Source organism: Chionomys nivalis, chromosome 4 (assembly GCF_950005125.1).
Source record: "Chionomys nivalis chromosome 4, mChiNiv1.1, whole genome shotgun sequence".
Taxonomy (NCBI): Eukaryota; Metazoa; Chordata; class Mammalia; order Rodentia; family Cricetidae; genus Chionomys; species Chionomys nivalis.
The window spans coordinates 23,594,119-23,613,188 of NC_080089.1; the positions used below are offsets into that span (position 1 = coordinate 23,594,119).

Consider the following 19,070-nt stretch of genomic DNA (forward strand, 5'->3'; position numbering starts at 1 on the left):
CTAGCCCACAGTCATTTATGAAATCGAATGAAAAAACACATAGTTGTGTTTTATAAGTTTGTCATTAAAGCCATCTCTTTGTTTGCCTAGTCCTCTCTATAGTACCAAGGATGTTGCTACTACCACATTTCCACCCTTACCCGGCTCGGCCGAGGTGACCCCACTTGGGGAGATGAGTTCATATAGGAAGCCCCTAGTTATATTATGAGAGACTGTGGCTTACTGACAAACAGATACATGCTTCCAAGTGAGTGCTCCCTTGAGAAAACCTCAATAGAAGCATGGGTACAGTGTGCTTGCATTTAGTGAAGTAAAGTAAGCATTGCCAAATGAATGCCTAGGTGAGAATTCTAAGTCAGAGAGCAATCTCAGCTGAAAGAAATGCATAACTCTGATTTCAGAAATACAAACATGACCTGAATTAATGGACCAGCTAAACATCCCAGTTACTACTTAGTGGAAGCTGGAGCAAAGATAAGGGTCTACTGTACAGTCAGGAAAGCCCTCTCAGGGGGACACGAGCAGGGTCCTGGAGGATGCCCTTGGGATGAGGCCATGCAGGGCAGGTCTGTGGGATGGAAAAGGCTGTGCTGGCTGCAGGATCATAACTGCAGAGGAGAGAGCAGCACGTGGATCTTCCCTGTTGTCAGGCAGAACTCTTCAATGAGGTGGGCTCAGGGAAGGCTCCGTGCCTCCGCTCTGGTGAGCAATAGCCGGAAGCCTTGAGAGGCAGAAGAGGTGCTAAGCAATCCAGCAGCAGCTGCTGCCCCGGCTTTCAGGAGGCCAACTGGACTCTCTGACTGAGGCGTAGGTGCAGGGACAGTGAGACTCGACCCTGCCTGAGCCATGCCAGCCATCCTCACAGAGGGCAGTTCACCTGCCAACCAGACCATGCCAATGTTAGATGCTTCCCCAGTAGCTTGCACTGAAATTGTTACTTTCACTGAAGTGCTGGCGGCAGAGGAGTGGGGCTCCTTCTACTCCTCCTTCAAGGTAAGTGTCTTGGCTTTAAAGGCTAGAACAGGTGGGACTTAAGAGGACTGTGGGTGTGAGAGATGCTACTAGGAATAGTCTCCTTTTCTTTCCTTTTCCTTCTTTCTTTGGATTAAGGAAGGGGCAACCCCCACCCTGATGAGTTTAAATACAGCTTCCTAGTTTTCAAAGCTCAGCACTGTGGCTTCTTAAGAAGGCAGATGTTTTTGCTGTTTCTATGAAATCCTGTAACTCGTCAGTAACCCATCTCAGTGAAATATTTCCCTCTCTGTTTCCCTGGCTGAGAGCACTGTAGTTAACCCCAGAGTAGTGTGTAAAGGTCTGCTTTTAGCAAAAGTAGTACATTTTCTAAAACTAGACGTCCTTCCTCGGTGTAAACTCATTTAATCATCAGCGTTGGTTGTTTTTTGCTTGTTTGGTTGGTTGGTTTTTCATCAGAGGTTTGGGAAACTACATCCCTCGGGGCCGTGGCCGACAACAGGAGGGAGAGAGTGGAAGGCAGGAAGAATCGCTCTGTCTTAGCTATGTCTTCTTAGTGAACATTAGTAAGAAACAAACTGATGAGTTAGTGGTGGTGATAATTGCAACAAGTTGCGTCCTAGAATAAATCAAAAGAATCTGAGTTTGACGAGCTTCACTGCCGTAATATCAAAAGATGATAACTCTTTCACTATGCTGATATTGCCCCTGTTTTATAAAATGATCTAGTGGACGGGAACAAGACAGCTGTCTGGAAAATGTGAGTTTGTTGCTTCACACATGCAGACACTGGGTGGTGGGGCCATTTCACACCCCTCCTGACTAACGCGACTCACAGCGAATATCCTTAGTCATTAGCCTAAGTCACTGTGCTCAGCCTGTCCTTCATGTCAAATAAAGTCCAGCCGTTGCTGTGTTGTTGCTGCTGTTATTGATAATTCTCCAGTGTTCTTGAGATGACTGGGGTTTTGCAGTTGGATATACGATTACCATAGCATCCACCCTTTCTGTTCTACAGATTCACTCCCGGTTCCCAACTTTTATAATAATTAGAATAAAATTTTCGTCTGGGAGCTGTCCAGAGAGTCAGTCAGCTAGCTTCTTCATCAAGGGCAGAGACCTGTAGTGAGTTACTGTTGGTAGGCTTCAGGGAACTCGGTTCCTTAAAATCAACTCAACACACACACACACACACCAGATGCTTTGAAGCTCCGATTCATGGTCACCGACTAATGTTTGAGGACTGTCTTTTCTGAAACCAGCCTGTTCTCAGAGTGGATCTCAGCAGTCTCTGTGTTCCCAGGAAGCTTGGGCTCAGCAGGGCCACTGGCAACTTGCCTGTGATGTTCATGAAACACGACAACAAGCATACTGAAGAGACCGGCCCTCCCTAAATGAGTAATAATCAACAATAAGGCCATTGTTGCGAAGCTCAGGAAATACGCATTCTCTGTTGAAGGCTCATTTGCCGTCTTGAATCCCACCTGAGGGGATGTTTTGAATATACGAACAAATCCCTGTGCCCCTCCACTAGTATCAGCATCCTGTATCCCAGTGATGTCTTTGTCACTGGACACTGGAGAATTGCAGCCTCTGTTTCATTCCTGTAGTTAAGCTTGTGGCCAGTGCACAAAGAGAAACAGAAAAGAATTATGTCCTTTGAAACCAGGAGCCTTTAGTATTCTGCTTCATTGTCAGAAATACACCTATTGGCTAAAGCAGAAATTTTCAGATATACACAAATCAGGGGAGAAGCCTTGGCAACCCAAACCTCAGTCTTAGTGAAACTTTGTTCTGTGGTCGCCTTTGAGCACACGCGGTTCTGCTACACTGTTCCTACAGAAGTCTGCCTGCCATCTAATCCCTTGCTAACCGTGGTTCCTTTTATGCCACATAATTCTAAGGCAAAATGACAAAACACGTGCCCTATTTACTGCTTCCTAAGTGTGTCCCCTTAATTCATATTACCTTCGCAATAGGCAGTAAAAGAAACAGAATAGAAAAGGTGACAGCAGTCTAAGAGTCATCTCTGTGCATGCCACTAGTCACCTTCATTCGTCTCTGTGCATGCCACTTGTCACCTTCGTGCCAAGAACCTTGCTGTGTGACTTCCATGAAGCAGCTCTTGTCATTCCCAGACTCACAGCATAAGCACTTGGCTCCTGTCTTCACCTGGGTTTATCTAACTTCTGCCAGTTCTTTAAGGGTCAGCAGGGGTTGCTTCCTTTAGGAAGTCCCCACCTGCTGAGCTTCCTTGGGCTCTTGGACTGGGCAGCATATTGCTTCGGGCAACTGTCTCCGACTTTTGGAGTGAGTATTTGTTGGGTCAGACTTCTGGAGTGTTTGTGGGGTCAGATTTCCGTTGAAGTGTTTGTTGGGTCAGACTTCTGTTGGAGTGTTTGTTGGGTCAGACTTCTGTTGGAGTATTTGCTGGGTCAGATTTCTGCTGGAATGTTTGTTGGGTGAGTATATTACAGACTCTGAACTTACATTGGTTTCACATTTTTTCCCAAACCTACCACTTTGCTAGGCACATTTGCTAACAATTAGAGCATGAACGCAGTATGGCACTCTACTTCAATCTTCAACATTCATTGGAATGGGCAACACGATATTGAGTTTATCCTCAGAAGAAGTGGGGGGACCTGATGAGACACCATTCATCCCACAGTTTGTCCTCACCCTACGTGGTCTCTACCAACTATACTCACCAATGGAAGAACACATTCACCCAACGCCTACTCCATTTCAAAGCCAATGTGTCTAAAGTCATCATTGATTCCCATGACTACAGCCCTGAGATCCTGTCTATATGTCCGTACCAGTGTCAGCATATGTTCTGGGAAACTCCCCCATCTCATCATAGCCTTGAGACAGCACAGCATTCCTATTCTCTGACCCTAAGCTATGTTGGCAGAAGACACAATATCTCAGTGTCTGACTTTCTGGCCTTTTTTTCACAAGCTTATAACCTTTTCTTTCCTCCCATTTCTAGCCCTCCTGACCCTTGTTTAAACATCAACTCTCACTGTCCTGTTGCATTGTCCTAAGCATATCAAATTCCCACAAAACTCAGAATGGCAGTCAAGCATGAGTTTGCCTCCCACCTCCGTGCATCTTGGTCCTCCCCAGGAGCTGTGTGTGTGGACACACAGCTGTTGGCTTGAAGGTTTGCAACCAAAGCTTTGATGTGCTTCAGTTTCCGGTTTCATCTACCCCAGATGTCTCATCCAATTCACCTTCCTGCAGTTGAGAAGTCCTAGGATTGAGAAATTATCTGAGCTTTGAGAACGTATCAGTTTTCAAATGCCTAACTCATTAGAATATACATAGTTCTGTCCAAAAACAAAACAAAAGCAAAACACTGTATACAAATGCCTTTCGTCTTACAGGTGAGTTTGTTGGCATTGTTTCTGGAACTTCGTGAGTGATGAGAAATCTAATTTAAAGAAAGTGGGAAGGAGCTATGTCTGAATCAGGAAATTAGCTAAATTATAAAATAACACAAATGAAACTCAGTCTTATTACTCGTAGGTGAGGGGGCAAATGTGAACTAAGAATGCTAAGCATTTCCTAATCACGGTCTTCCACCATCCTCCCTCAGTGCATAGCTGCAAATGCTATGCAATTAGTCCAACTACTGTGTGCATGTAAACCATGGCCTGAGTGTGAGAGGTGATGAGATACACTTGCACACTGTGTGTGCCCTTCTTTCCTGCACTACTTAATGCCCAGCTTTCTAAACATTATCTTTCCTCCTGTTCTAACAAAAGGAAACTTTAACCCAACCTGTCCCAGTGATCTACACCGAATGCCAGGCAACAGGGATTTCACTTAAACTTCTGCATACTGCTAGCTCTGTATAGTCAGACAGATCGTTTCTAAGACCCCATCTGCTTGCCCTGTGACAACATCTTCGGACCTTCTGTAACTCTCACTTCAATATATCCATTTGTCTCCTTCTCTGACAGCCCCTTTTCACCTATTGTATACACGTCTTGGTGGCTTCATTGCCTGCCATGGGGCCCATTGTGCATTTTCTAATTCTCTTCTAATTGGTTCCTCTCAGTTTGTTCACTGGGCTTCTCCAGTTGCATACTACGGCTGTCCCTAAGGGGAAGTCTTATTCAGGCAAATGTCTGTTAAAGTTCTCTCCTTTGCTGATTGCTTCTGCCATTCAGACCTAATACACAAGTGGTGCCTCCCCTCATTTTTGGTGGGCCCCATCGTGCATGCATTAAGTCCAACTTTATCTCCTCTAAGACATGGGCATTGCTAATAACTTCATAAGGATGGCATGCAATGACTGGCTATCTATTACTACATAAAGATTTTGTCTTCTGTTAAATATCTCTGCATTATTAACAAATTGGATATCAAGAAGAATCATCATATTCAGAATAAACTTAGTCTCCAAGTAAACTTGGAGAGGTTTTCAGTCTAGGAAGGATCTTCTCAGAAACTGGCTTAAGGAAATCATTTAACTCCAAGGATAGCCTCCTTTGTCTGTGGTAAGCATGGCAGTGGTTGGGGCATCTGCCCAGTTAGTGACAAGGCAAGAGGACATAAACTGGAAGGAAGTTTTGTTGACCCTCAGATCACTCATCTTTCTGGGCCCTGGTCTAGCTCCTGCTCTGGAGAAGGGGCAGTGAATCTTTGTGACTGTGCCTTCCCATTCCAGGGTCCCCCTTTCTCTATCTCTTTGCTTGCTAAATCTCCACAACCTTATAAGGAAACAGTGTCCCCGTCTCCGTTCCTGTTTCTCCCAGCATTTCCATCTTAAATGTATATCTGCATGACATCCAGAGAACCAGAGTCTGGTTTCTCCCAGTGCTATTTCCCTGTGTTCTTTTCACTGTCTGGCACTTCCTCATCCAGTACTCTCTCCAACGAGGAGAAACAATGCGATTTTTCTCTCCCCATGTGTCTTTCTTTACACTACACCCCATCCAGCACACCCTTTCTTCAGCCCCCTTTCTGCGATGGGAAAATGACTCCCTGTGTTCTTCAATACTCATAGCCAAGATTCTTTGTTCTAAATGATCAAAGACACATTGTGTTTGTGTGTGTGTGTGTGTGTGTGTGTGCGTCTTTAAACCTATCTATTGAACATCATTCTATATAACTTTTCATTTATTTTTATACAATATAGTTTGATAATGTTTAACAACCCCCAACCACTCCAGACATCCTCCACCTTCTTACCCACCCAACATCAGGTTCCCCCTTCTCTCTCATAAACAAAAACAAATTCAAAGTGCACAAACAAAATACAATAAAAACAACAATAAAGAAATAAAACAACCCCTCCCACACAAACAAAATCATGGAGTCAGTTTTGTGTTGCCAACTATTCTTGGACATTGGGTCTGCCCTGGAGTCTGGTTGCTATACCCAGTTGTCCTGGTCAGTGTTTTACTGATACGAATAGAGACACCATGACTATGATAACTCGTCTAAAAGTAAGAATTTAATTGGAGTTTCATCAGATGATCAAAGGTTTAGTCCATTGTCACCATGGTGGGGACCATGGGTGTGCAGGCAGACATGGCGCTGGAGAACTAGCTGAGAGTTCTACATTCAGATCCACAGAGAGCAGGAAGAAAGACAGTGAGACTGGCTTGGGCTTTTGAAACCCCAAAAGTCCACACCCAGTGTCACAATTCCTACAAAAAGGCCACATTTCCTAATCCTTTCACATAATGCCACTCCCTGATGACCACGTATTCAACTCTCTGAGTCTATGGGGGGCATTCCCGTTCCAGCCACTACACCAGTGACATCTCATTGGTTCAAATGCATTTCCCATTTCTCAACAGCAAAACCTGCAAACAGCTTCTGGGTTAAGGTGGGACTTTGAAGACACATCCTTTTACAAAGGAAAAAGTAATCACTTTCCTTCAAGCTGTTTATAGTCATCTCCATGAAATATTCAGATGCTCAGTACCGGGTTGCTTCCGGTATATTCTGCGTGGGTACAATCAAGGTTATATACAAAGGGAAAGGGATTCGTGGGCTGTAGTGAGAAGCACATCAATTGATGCTTCAAAGCATCACCCTATCATCCCCATCCTGGAAATAACTTCCTGTTTATGCAGTGGGCGGCAGTGCCTAGCCTCAAGGGAATGAGAAGGTCATGTTGTTTTTCTTCAGTGAGATCTAGTTTCTCTGTGTTTCAGCCATCTCACTGCAGGGAGAGGTAACTGACTCATCACCAGATATAGTTCATGCTCAAATTTTCTCTTTCATTTCTTTGCTAGAGCAAAGAAGGTGAGAGGATGGGCCCTCGAACTGACCTGCAGGAGGCTTACTTCTCATGTTCTCAGTGGCTTGTGACTGGTCTGGTCATTGCTTTATCAGATGACCCTTTAGGGGACTGTTGTGAAATTTAATAAAAGGCCTACAATTTTCAGAGTATCAAGTGCCTTAGAACAGTGTATAATTTTTAGCAATTATAGTCTCAGAATAAAATTCTTTTACTATTTCCTGATATTACCTATTGATCTATGATGTGTTGCCATTATCTGTGTGGGAGATGTTTGGAGACATGGAAGACCTTGGAACACACTGGGAGAGCGCAGAGCATACCACAGTGCTTGTTGGCAGCACCAAGTGTGTGCCCTCAGATGACAGACACTGGTGTGTGCCCTCAGATGATGGTCACTGATGTGTGCCCTCAGATGATGGTCACTGGTGTGTGCCCTCAGATGATGATGGTCACTGGTGTGTGCCCTCATATGATGATGGTCATTGGTGTGTGCCCTCATATGATGACGGTCACTGGTGTGTGCCCTCATATGATGATGGTCACTGGTGTGTGCCCTCAGATGATGGTCACTGCTGTGTGTCCTCAGATGATGATGGTCACTGGTGTGTGCCCTCAGATGATTCTCACTGGTGTGTGCCCTCAGATGACAGCACACATCACTCTTTTTAATCTTCACTTCAATTGTGATTAAAACATCAAACTTTTGGAATAAGATACAGATATCTAAGAAAGATGGTATTTCTTACCTTATCATTCTATTATTAGCTCAATGGTTCCTCCTTGGATAAGAAACTGTCTTGCTCAGAAAGTGAATGGGTCTCTACTGTGGAAAGAAGTAGGAGTTTTAGTTTTCCAGGTCGTCATACAGCAAAGTTACCCAGGGTCAGAAAAAATAGTTCCAGTTCTTGTTTCCCCACTTAAGCAATGTTGACACCCACCTGAAACAGGACGGATCTCTCAGTCTTCTCAGCACTTTACAGTTTACAAATTATTTCCTTTTAGTGCATCCAACTTCCTCTCTGCTCTTAGAGATGTTGAAATAGCATTCTCTTTTTCTAACCAGATGGGAAAATAAAGACTGGGAGAAGTTAAAGGCACAGACTTCCAAACAAATGAAACATCATAAAACCCAAAAGGAAATAGCATTCCAAGCCAATGCAAGGATAGAGTAAGAGCTGCAGAAATAGAACATCAAGCCTGCAATCTCAGTGGTTTAATAGAAGGCAGGTCATTTCCCCCACATCACAGTGGCTAGCTGGTCAACCTGCAGCTATGTCTACACATAGCCTCCAGGAGAGACGGCCCTTATTCCCTGCTGGTGAAAGGCTGAGAAGACTCAGAATTTCACAGTGGCCCACGTGGATCAGGAATCCCTACCTGATATGAAATATGCCTCCCCCGTATCTCCATGCAGGTCCAAAGCTCCAGTTAGTCCTTCTGTAGGATATGATCCTGCAGAGGTCTTCCTGACCTTTCATGCCTCCCCAGCCACCCTATGGGCTCCTTTTCTCACTTTCTGTACTGCATACAGCTAATGTCCCCCCATCTGTGTCTTCTGGTACCACTCTGAGCTCTGTTGATGCCTTTCTCTTCTGTGAAGCCTCAAGGTTCACTCAGTGTCCATCAGCATCACCATCCTAGTGCTCCAAAAGCACTCCCTATCTGTGAAAACTGATGTGTTCTCTGGACTGCACTTTGTAGGAAGTAGTAAAAAGACAAAGAGTGAGTATAGCACTAAGGGGCCCAGAAGCTAAGGCAGATACCCAAGAAATAGTATTAAAATGATTCACAACCTTTATATTTATTTATTTATTTATTAAAGATTTCTGCCTCCTCCTCGCCACCCCCTCCTATTTCCCTCCCCCTCCCCCAATCAAATCCCCCTCCGTCGTCAGCCCGAAGAGCAATCAGGGTTCCCTGCCCTGTGGGAAGTTCAAGGACCACTCACCTCCATCCAGGTCTAGTAAGGTGAGCATCCAAACTGCCTAGGCTCCCACAAAGCCAGTACGTGCAGTAGGATCAAAAACCCATTGCCATTGTTCTTGAGTTCTCAGTAGTCCTCATTGTCCGCTATGTTCAGCGAGTCCGGTTTTATCCCATGCTTTTTCAGACCCAGGCCAGCTGGCCTTGAAAGGAAACAGAGACAGAGACCCACATTGGAACACCGGACTGAAATCTCAAGGTCCAAATCAAGAGCAGAAGGAGAGAGAGCACGAGCAAGAAACTCAGGACCGTGAGGGGTGCACCCACACACTGAGACAATGGGGATGTTCTATTGATTCACAACCTTTTATACCTCTAATGCACAAGGCAGCATAAATATTTCTTACTTAATGTAATAGAAAACTTTAAATAAATGTCACATCTAAAATTAAACTGTAACATTGTGAAATCCAATCTTTTGGACTGTGTTTTTTTTTTTTTCCTGTTTTTGTAAGTACCCTTTCTTCTACTAGGTTAAGAATCAAAGATGCTCTTAGCTGAGTGTTGTGCTAGGCACTGGCAGTGCACAGGCAAATGAAATAGATGCCTGAGCCTCAGGCAGCTCTGTCCACTGGGGGAGACAGACACAGGTGATGTCACTGTGAAAGAAGATACAGCCAGTCAGGTAAGGCAAAGCAAGGTGCTCAACAGGGTCATAAGTACAAGATCCATAAGGACTCCAGAGAAAGCCAGGGCCCCACCTAGGAAACTAGGTCTCAGTAGAGGAGAGAGAGGGGAGAACTTGACTCTTGTGGTCTATCACACTAATAATCCAGTATTTTTTCTTCCAAACAAGAAGAAATCTTTGATGTTTTATTAGAAATACCTGTTAACCGTTCAGGCTGTATTTTGGAGCATTTAATCAGGGTAACACGGAGATCCAGGGAAAATGCTTGCAGGTATGAGAGCTATGTGCTCAGTCAGTCACTGGGAGTGTGAGATTGAAGAGAAAGAAGCTACAGGCATCAGGAAGGATTATAGGAGTGTGAGCCTTGGGGGGTCAGACTGGAAAAGTCAGAGGAGGAAAATGAGGTGCAGGCTTAACCAGGAAAGCTGATTCTAAAGTTTGCATGGGAAGGAAAAGAAAATTAAAACAGTGGTGACCCTAAAACACAGTAAAAACTGTTTACAGTCATAAATATACTGTAGTTTAGATTGGGAAAGAGAGCCAGAAACCAGCCCGCATATGCGTTTGCATTGCATTCGGACCAAGGTGAAAAAAATACTTCAGTAGAGAACAGGGAAAAACCAAATGTGTCTGAGCAGAGACAGCCATGTTGAAAAGTGAAACTACCTGTGTGTACAGTCTGTAAAACTGGTTCCAACTCCATCATATGCCCAAGTGAGAACCCTAATGCAAAATACAGGGAAGCATAGGGAAGAGTTTGTGGCATTGGATTAGGCAAGGGGTTTCTTCCAGTCAACACCAAAAGCTCAACCACCCAGAAGAACTTTGATAAACTAGACTTCACTGAAATCAAGGGTTTGCACCATTAAAAAAAAAAAAAAAGCCAGTCCTAATGGATGAGGAAATATTTCCAACTTCGGAAGTCCAATAGAGTGTTTGTATCTAGGACATGAAGAGATTATTTAAAACTTAATAAAAAGAGGATCAATAGTTTAAAATAATGACAAAATATTTTAATAAGGACATCACCAAAGAAAATACAAGAAAAGTACATGAAACAAACAACAAAATGCCATAGTTCACTCAAGAATGGAAGAGGAACGTCATCAAAGGAATGCACTATGTCCTGACGGGGAGGCTCACGTTAAAACACTGACAGAACCAAGTACCAGCAAGGAGATGGAGTGTGCTGGTGGAATAATAAAAGTGAAGATATTTTTTGAAAAACTGGCCATGTTCTTTATATAAAGTTAATCGTGCATTTATTACATAAGATAAAACTCTCTTCCTAGCAATTTTCCAAGGAAAATAGAACATATTCATTCCTATGCAAACAAATGAAACTGGCTTCATTTGTTTGCAAAAAACTATGGAGATAAAAATAAACAAACATTCTTAAAATGGGAAATGAATAAACCAACTGTGGTAAAGCCCATGATGAAAATTACTCAGCAATGAAAAATGAATCAACTTTCCTCGGCACTCAGCATCATGAGTGAGTCCTCTGTTCACTGTTAGATGGGTCCAGTCAAAAGTACTAATAATAATAATTGGTAATAATTTCATTTATTTTTATTTCCGTTTGTTCTTTAAATATTTTAATTTTTCATACAATATATTCAACTCCTCCAACTCCTCCTAGATCCCATGTACCTCCTTACCCACCCAATTTTATGTTATTTTAAAAAAAGCAATGAAATAATCTCAGCAATAACACAAAAACTAAAATCAAAACAAACAGGCAAGGCAAAAGACCAATAAGACAAAGATGTCAAAACAAAGAAAAACAAAATATAAAAAAAAAAACTCCATTAAATTCCATGGACTTTGTTTTGTATTGATCTGGAGTGTGGGTTCTGCCCTGGAGTATGGCTCATAGCCTGAGTGACACTCCATTTGAAAAAACGCATTTTCCCTTTGCCAGTGGATACAGAAAGCTTCTTGGTTAGGGGTGGAAGCCCATGTCTACTTCCCGCTGTCAGTGCTGGGACCCCACTTCACGTGAACCTCTGTGGGTCCTCTGTGTGTTTCTACTGTCTCTGTGAATTCGCAGGTGCTTCCGTCTTGTATCTGGAAGACACTGTTCTTTGGCCTCCTCTGTCATCTTTGGCTCACAGTCTTTCTGTCTCCTCTTCTTTGTAGACCCCTGAGCCTTCAAGGGAGGAGTTTTGATAAAAACACCCTATTTAGGGCTGAGTACTCCAAAGCCTCTCACTTTCTGCGCATCATCCAGTTTGGGGGCCCCTTGTTGATTCCCATCTACTACAAGAAGTTCTGCTGATGTGTGTTGAGGGAGGTACTGATATGCAAATTACATACAATAAGCTTTCAACAGCAGACACCAAATGATTGTCATGATTAGGGGTAGGGGAGAGAAGTGTGCCTTGGAAAAGCACGGGGAAATCTCCCTGGATGATGGAATTGTTCTATATTTTAATTGCAGAGATTATACACATATCAAAACTCATAGAGCTATGCACTAAGGGGGTGGATTTGCCCTCGCATATATTAAACCTTAATGCAAATTTTATATAGATTATTATTGCATGTAATTTTCACAAACCATGCTCCATTTAAAGTCACAAATTCTGAGGGAAAGTAAAAGGGAAGAACAGTTCAGGCTCCAGAAGGACCTGGAAGGATACATTAGCACAGAGCCAATAATAGAGGGAGCTAGGCAGCAGGTATGGCCCAAGGTAACTGCCACAGGGCCACTGGGCATTGCTCAAACCCTGTCTCCTTTGTACTCCTTGAACAAGGACACTTTTAACTGTGTTCCCTGTGGCTCACTGGTTTTCTTCTCAGGACACATATGTGATATTGTATATTGCGTGTGTCCTGTGTCACCTCTCAGGTTCTGGAAATGATATTCCTCAAAGACAGGATTGTCACTTGTCTCTATGTTTCCCATTTGAACAGCTGTGCCTGAGAGTCTTACAGGGTAAGTGAGTCCTCTCCTGGCCTTCCCTGAGATACAGAGGTCACTTGACAGAGAGACCCAGGAGAGTTCTGAGGTTCTCCCAGGGTCCTCTTCACCACGCTTTACGTGGAGACTTTAGCATACACATTTTCTCAGAATCTTCACAATCCAATCTGCAGTGAGGGTGAAAAATGACACTGGTTCTGTGCGTACATGGGGGACGTGAGTAGGGGGACAGATGCAGGACCTGAGCCTGGAGAAGGAACCCGGAAGGAGCAAGTTTCTGGAACAAGCTGTTAGGATGGCCCTGGAGTCTGTTTTCACTTGCTCCTGGTCATTCCTGCTGAAGCTCGCCTGAATTTTCTCCACTATTAACAATGTCTTGCTGTGGGAAAGTCGCTGAAGTATCAAATAAAGGTTTTTCTTTATCTGAGACAATAGAGAGCACTGGAATTTGACTTCCCTGTCTTTTTACCTTGAGCTCAGATACAACGTGTGAAGATGTGCCAACCATTCTGCGACCAAAAGAGGAAAAGCAAAGACATTTTGGAGATGGGGGCAGCGGGAACCTGCCTTCAGGTTTCTAGTTATACGGAAAAAGCCAAAGCATTTTCGTTTAAGTGATTCTATTTAAATAGACATTCTTTCCTTTTAAGTTGAAAGTTTATTGGTATAATTCTCAAAGGAAATGGAGATGTTGTATTGTGAACCTGAGTCCCTGCAGGTGGGGTACAGAGCCAGGGGGCCACGGCAGAAGGTTCTAGTTTTGGCAATACAGAAGCTGGTTATGTCCAGTTCCTGTTCCTGTATCTAGACTACAAAGATCCAACATAGTTCATATGATTCTGAGTAACATGAAAAAGACTCTTCCGCCTGGGGGAAAAGGGCTTTAAATTTTCTTTAGATGATCCTCATTCCAGATGTTAAAAATGCCATTTGCTTAAATAGCTTTGGGGGAGAAGTGAGCATAACATTGGCTCACTTTTCCATCATAGCTCCCTAAGATTTTCAAAAAGCTTCCCAAAAGTACAAGCTGAAATCAAGCAAAAAAAAATGTAGCTTTCTGGCTTCTGGGGACAACCAGTCTCTTACTTCTAAAGACAGTCAGTCTCTCGCTGTGCACTCTTGAGGACTTCAGGGCTGTTCAGTCAGGCTTTACAATCCTGACACAATGTCCTGCCCTGGAGAAGGCCTAAAAGTGACAGTTCTCCTGGGCCCATCATTGTTTTCAGGGAAGAAGGAGGAAACCATCACGGAAGAGTCATGAGCACTAGACTCTGAGATATTCTCAGCAAGCCCAGAGCAGATGGCTGGCGGGGAAGGGAGTGATGTTTCCTCAAGCAGGGGCTTCTTGGAGCCCATATATCTGTGTACTTAGCTCACCTGCCTTTTGCATCTATCCATCTCAGTACTCACAGATTGACAGGCTCTCTGCCCTCCCAGCTTCTCCACACATCCATCTTGGGGCTCTCCTTTTCAGGTTCTGTGACCTCTCTGACTTTTCGACCACCAATACTGCTTATTTGACCACCACGAAAGCAAACAGATTCATGGGACTCCTTCCCTCTTCAATTCTGCTTTTGGAAGTTCAGAAACTTCCCCTTAAGGGAGGAATAAGTAGCAGGGGAGGATTAAGAACTGAGTGGACCCTTCATAGACTCCCAGGAAGTCAGGAAAGGCCTCCCCCCCCCCCGAAGACAGTCCTTTGACAGTGTCTCCTGGTGACCTTTGACAGTGTCTTCTGGTGACCTTTGACAGTGTCTTCTGGTGACCTTTGACACCAGTGTCTCCTGGTGACCTTTGACAGTGTCTTCTGGTGACCTTGCCACTCTACTCACACTTTCTGATTACACCGGGCACGCTTGGCTAATCCCTGCCGCCACCTTTACTTTAAGCTCCATTTCACATAATTTAAACCCTTTTCCTCAGTCAGCCAATTGTCAAGTACTAGCGTTGAAACCTTTTAGCATAAACTGATTCTGTACCTCCTGGGTAATAACCTACACCTTGTTTCCTGAACTTCCAGAATACATTTCATTTCAGAAGAAGCCTTGGATTACTGAAGAAAAGCCCCTCCCTGAGAGCCTCCTGGACGTTAGTCACAGCTGGTCTGTTTTCATAATTCAGACTGGAGTGTAGCTCAGTGGTTAGAATGCTCACCTGGCATGTGCAAACCCTGGTTAGATCTCCAGTGCTGCATGAACTGGGTGTGTTGGTGACTATCTACAATACCAGCGTTTAGGAAAGGAGGATTAGAAGTTCAACGTCATCCTCAACTAGCAAGTTAATTAGAAGATTCTAGAAGTTTCTAAGAGAAGCTAGAACTCTTCTGTTAAGCTGGCGCTTAAGCCACGCAACCTTCTGAAACACATGAAAGTCTCCAGTAGGAGAGGGAATTCCAGTCACATACAGGTATTGAACCAATGTGTTTGCTCAAGAATATTGTTCACCTAATAAACTATAAGCTACAAATTATAGGCTAATAAATAATTGAAAGGAATATTATGTGTGCTCAAGTGCAGCGTCCCTCTAATCATCTGCTATTGCAGACTCTAAACTCTGACAAGGCAAGCAATCCATACAGAAGATGCTCTTTGGCCAAGAATAAATTTGATTCCCTTTCCAACACATTTAGCATCTTTTGAGGAGTTTTTTGATTAAACTGAATAAACATTCAAAGGAAATTCAATAACATAGAAACTATTAGTTCACAATAAAACTTAAAAATAATTTCGAGAATGCTAATTCTGTCAAGCATTTTGTCCCTTCCATTGATTATTTGGCTTGTTCCTTCATTGATCGTGTTTAAGTTAGATTAGACTTAGTTAACATGCAAATCCAAACTGCCATATTCTAATGTCTGTTTTCTATGTCAGCCCCACACTGTAACATGGTGATAAGACCTCTGATTATTGCAGTCTGTCTGGGCCCTAGTAATAGATTTGCCACCAACACAGACTTCTGGAATTCTACCTCAGGGGAGGTGAGGGAGAGGAGGGGGAAGAAATGAGGAAGGCTAAAGAAGAGGAGGTTGGAGGGAGAGAGAAATTGGTTTATAGTGGCAAAAGAATTCAAATGTTATTAAAAGAAATAGACATGCCATTATTCTAGGAAGCGCCCTGTCCTTGGGCTCCTTTCAAACTTCTCACTAGCTCAGTGGGCTCAGTATGCTAGAAGGTTGGTGGACCACACACAACAGAGGGGCCTATTGGACAGGGAACATCCAGGGAAAGGGGGAAACTCCACAAGGAAAGCTCAGAGACTGAGTAGGGTTGACAGGAGACAGGGACTCCCCGCCAGTGACTAGTGAACATCAATCCACACTTCGTAGTACAGAGTCGGTGAACCAAGCCTGTGGTCAATAATGAATAACAGTTTGTCCTGAAAAGGAAATATTGGGGCACATATGAACTTAATAATACAAATTTGCCAAAAATAGAAAAAGGAATGAATATCTGGTCAATAAAATTAGAGGAGTTAGGGCAGGCACGTGATGAATTTACACCCAAGGAATTTCTAAGAAAAAGTAACATTTTCGAGCTGTAGTTTTACAGAATCGATAGAATAAATATTGGGTAGAAGCGAAGACTGTCCAAGCCTATACATTTGTTAAAGGAAATAAAGAAACAGAAAATAAACATTAAAAGTACATGCGGAACCTTTGCTTCACAGTATATATGATGGTTATGTGACATATAGAACATGGTGAAGGTCTTAATAAATAAAGTTCTTGTGAGAGAAGACAGAAAATCTTGAGCAAATATATTGCACACAAAGTTTAAAAAATATAGGAAAAATGTTACTTGTAGCCTAAGCAATAAAAATTCAGTAATAAATATGAAAAAAATAAGTTGACAAGAGTAAGGAAAACTGATATGTAGTTAATAGCCAGTGCTGCCAGCATCCTCTTATTGAGTCTCCTACAACACAGGTGTCTTGTGATGACAAAGTCTGTCAAATCAGGTATTAGTCAGGGTTCTCTAAAGGAAAAGAACAGAGAGAATCCTACACACACACACACACACACACACCACCTACCAGACATAGACAAACACACACACATAAAAATTATATATATATATATGATTTATTAGGTTGGCTTTGTAGGATTAGTCCAGTATGGTAACATAGCTAATTCACACTGGAGAGACCAAGGATATAGTAGTTTAGTGCTGGAGGCCTCTGGAAGTCCTAGAGAGTTGCTGGATTGAGATTTAATATCAGCAGCAGCAATAGAATAAATGAACTTGCCAGTGAGAGTAAGGGCAAGCAGGCAAAATACAAGGTTTCTTCTGTGCTTGTCCTTTGATCTGGGCCACCAGTAGAAGGTGCCATCCATATTTAGAGTGGTCTTCTTGCTTCGAATGGCCTGATCAAGAGAATTCCTCACAGGAGTGCCCAGCAGTTTGTGTTAGCTGATTCCAGATGATTGACAGCTGAGATTAGACATACACAGGATGTTCAGACTACAGCCCCCATGACCACACAGAAACAGGTTTGGGGTGTTCTCAGAGCCTCCTTACAAACACTGGGTGGTAGGAGATGGATGTTATCTTAAAATGATGAAGCCATGATTACGGCAGGGGCAAGGTTATGTAGGAGGATGCAGGAATACCATCCAGAGTCACAGAGAAGCTCAGCTGTATGAACGCTGTACTGGGTAGCTCCTGGTGTGCAGGAATTAGGCAGGAGTATTTCAATGAACCACACTAGTTTCCCCACTTTGTTTCCTCCCCCAACTTGTTATATTATCACCCTTTTAATTTTCCATATTCTAATTCCAAGTTGAGTTCTTGGTAGTCACTAGGTATAGAGCAACAGAGTACCTATTCCTTTCAATATGTGTTTTCTCAAAACAAGCTGCTTTTCCAACATTCTGCCACCTTCCCTCATCATCATTTGATTCTGAGCCTTCTGAATGAGATGGAAAGACCAGAGTTTGCCCTGTCCATGAGAATTCCTCAGACACTACCTTCCAGACCAGAAAACAAGTTCCTACTATCCCAGCTTTATCAACTGCATGCCTCAGTAGGAAGAAGGCTGTCTTTTCACTTTGGCTTTACAGTAACTACAGTTGGCCCTCCATATCTGTGGATTCTGCATCCACATCCAAACTCCCCAAAATTAATAACAAAAATGTCTGTACTGAACACATATGGGCCTGTTTTCTCGTTGTTATTCCCCCAAGAAATACATTGTAACAATCATTTATACGGAATTTGCCTTGATCTACCTAGGTAACCTAGGGATGAGTTAAGGTACACAGGAGGATGGGCAAAGGTTATGGGATAAGATTACACCATTTTATAACAGATTTGAGCACAGGTGTATTGTGGCATGCAAAAGATCGAAACCAATTCCATGTGGGCTATGAAGGACAGAGTGGTTTGACTTCTTCTAGATTGTAGAGATTTGGATCTGATTTATCCAAATGTTAGTTTTTTATTATCTCAAGAGCCTAGAGCTTAAATAGCAATTTAAATGTTAATCCCAGTTCTTGGTACATAGCAGACACTTCATTTGTTTATTCAGCAAATATTAATTACTCCATAGACTCAAAGCACAATAGGTTTTTAGATGATTTCTAACAGCTGTGACTTGATGCATTGTGGGAATTCAAATGGAACTTCAGAATTTAATCATTTTAAATCTCCCAATCCACCTCATTTGTGGTTAATAAGGACATCCTCTTGTGTGCCAAGAAAGAGTCACAAGGGCCCCTGTTGAGGTGCATATGGAACATCAGTACTTCTGTTGCGGAATCTAGAGTTTCCTGGCAACCAGGACACTGAATCTCATAGTAATGTGAGCATAGCTCCTTGCTCAAGACCTTATTGACATGAGAATGATAAGGGAATGAGAAATTAACACAACCACTAAAGCCTGGTCTATGGCTCCCAGCACTGCTAATTAAACACCCTAACCCAGTTGACTAATTGTTCCTGCACAACTAGAAATGTCCATGCAACCAGTGTGAACATCTCCTAGAGGCTAAACTAAGAAATACACTTTAAGTGGTTATCTTGAGTCTGTTGAATAGCTTTCCCACCTGGTGAAAGAAGCATGTGTTTAATTCTGTCACCCATGAAGATGGGCTTGCTACTGAAGAAGATCCAGATGTATGGTCTTTTCTCCAAGAATCAATTCTCCTCGCCCATGACAAGACCAGTCCAGACCATACCCCATCCTGAGACTTGGTTTTCAGGGTTCATCTCTGGTCTTCATTATCAGTCTTCCTCAGCTCAGTGCCCACCACTCAGGAGACTGGACAGCCAGGGTCACACCTCCCAATGTGAACT

At 43.1% G+C, this 19,070-nt stretch overlaps 1 protein-coding gene across 1 annotated transcript in view; it reads left to right on the plus strand.

Annotated features, from left to right (window-relative positions):
- The first annotated feature begins 846 nt into the window (after positions 1 to 846).
- Positions 847 to 19,070, plus strand: part of Npsr1 (neuropeptide S receptor 1) — a 188,462-nt gene continuing 170,238 nt past the window's right edge. The window contains exon 1 of the mRNA XM_057768633.1: positions 847 to 993. Within this exon, the coding sequence (XP_057624616.1) occupies positions 847 to 993 (147 nt within the window). The remainder of the gene's footprint in view (positions 994 to 19,070) is intronic.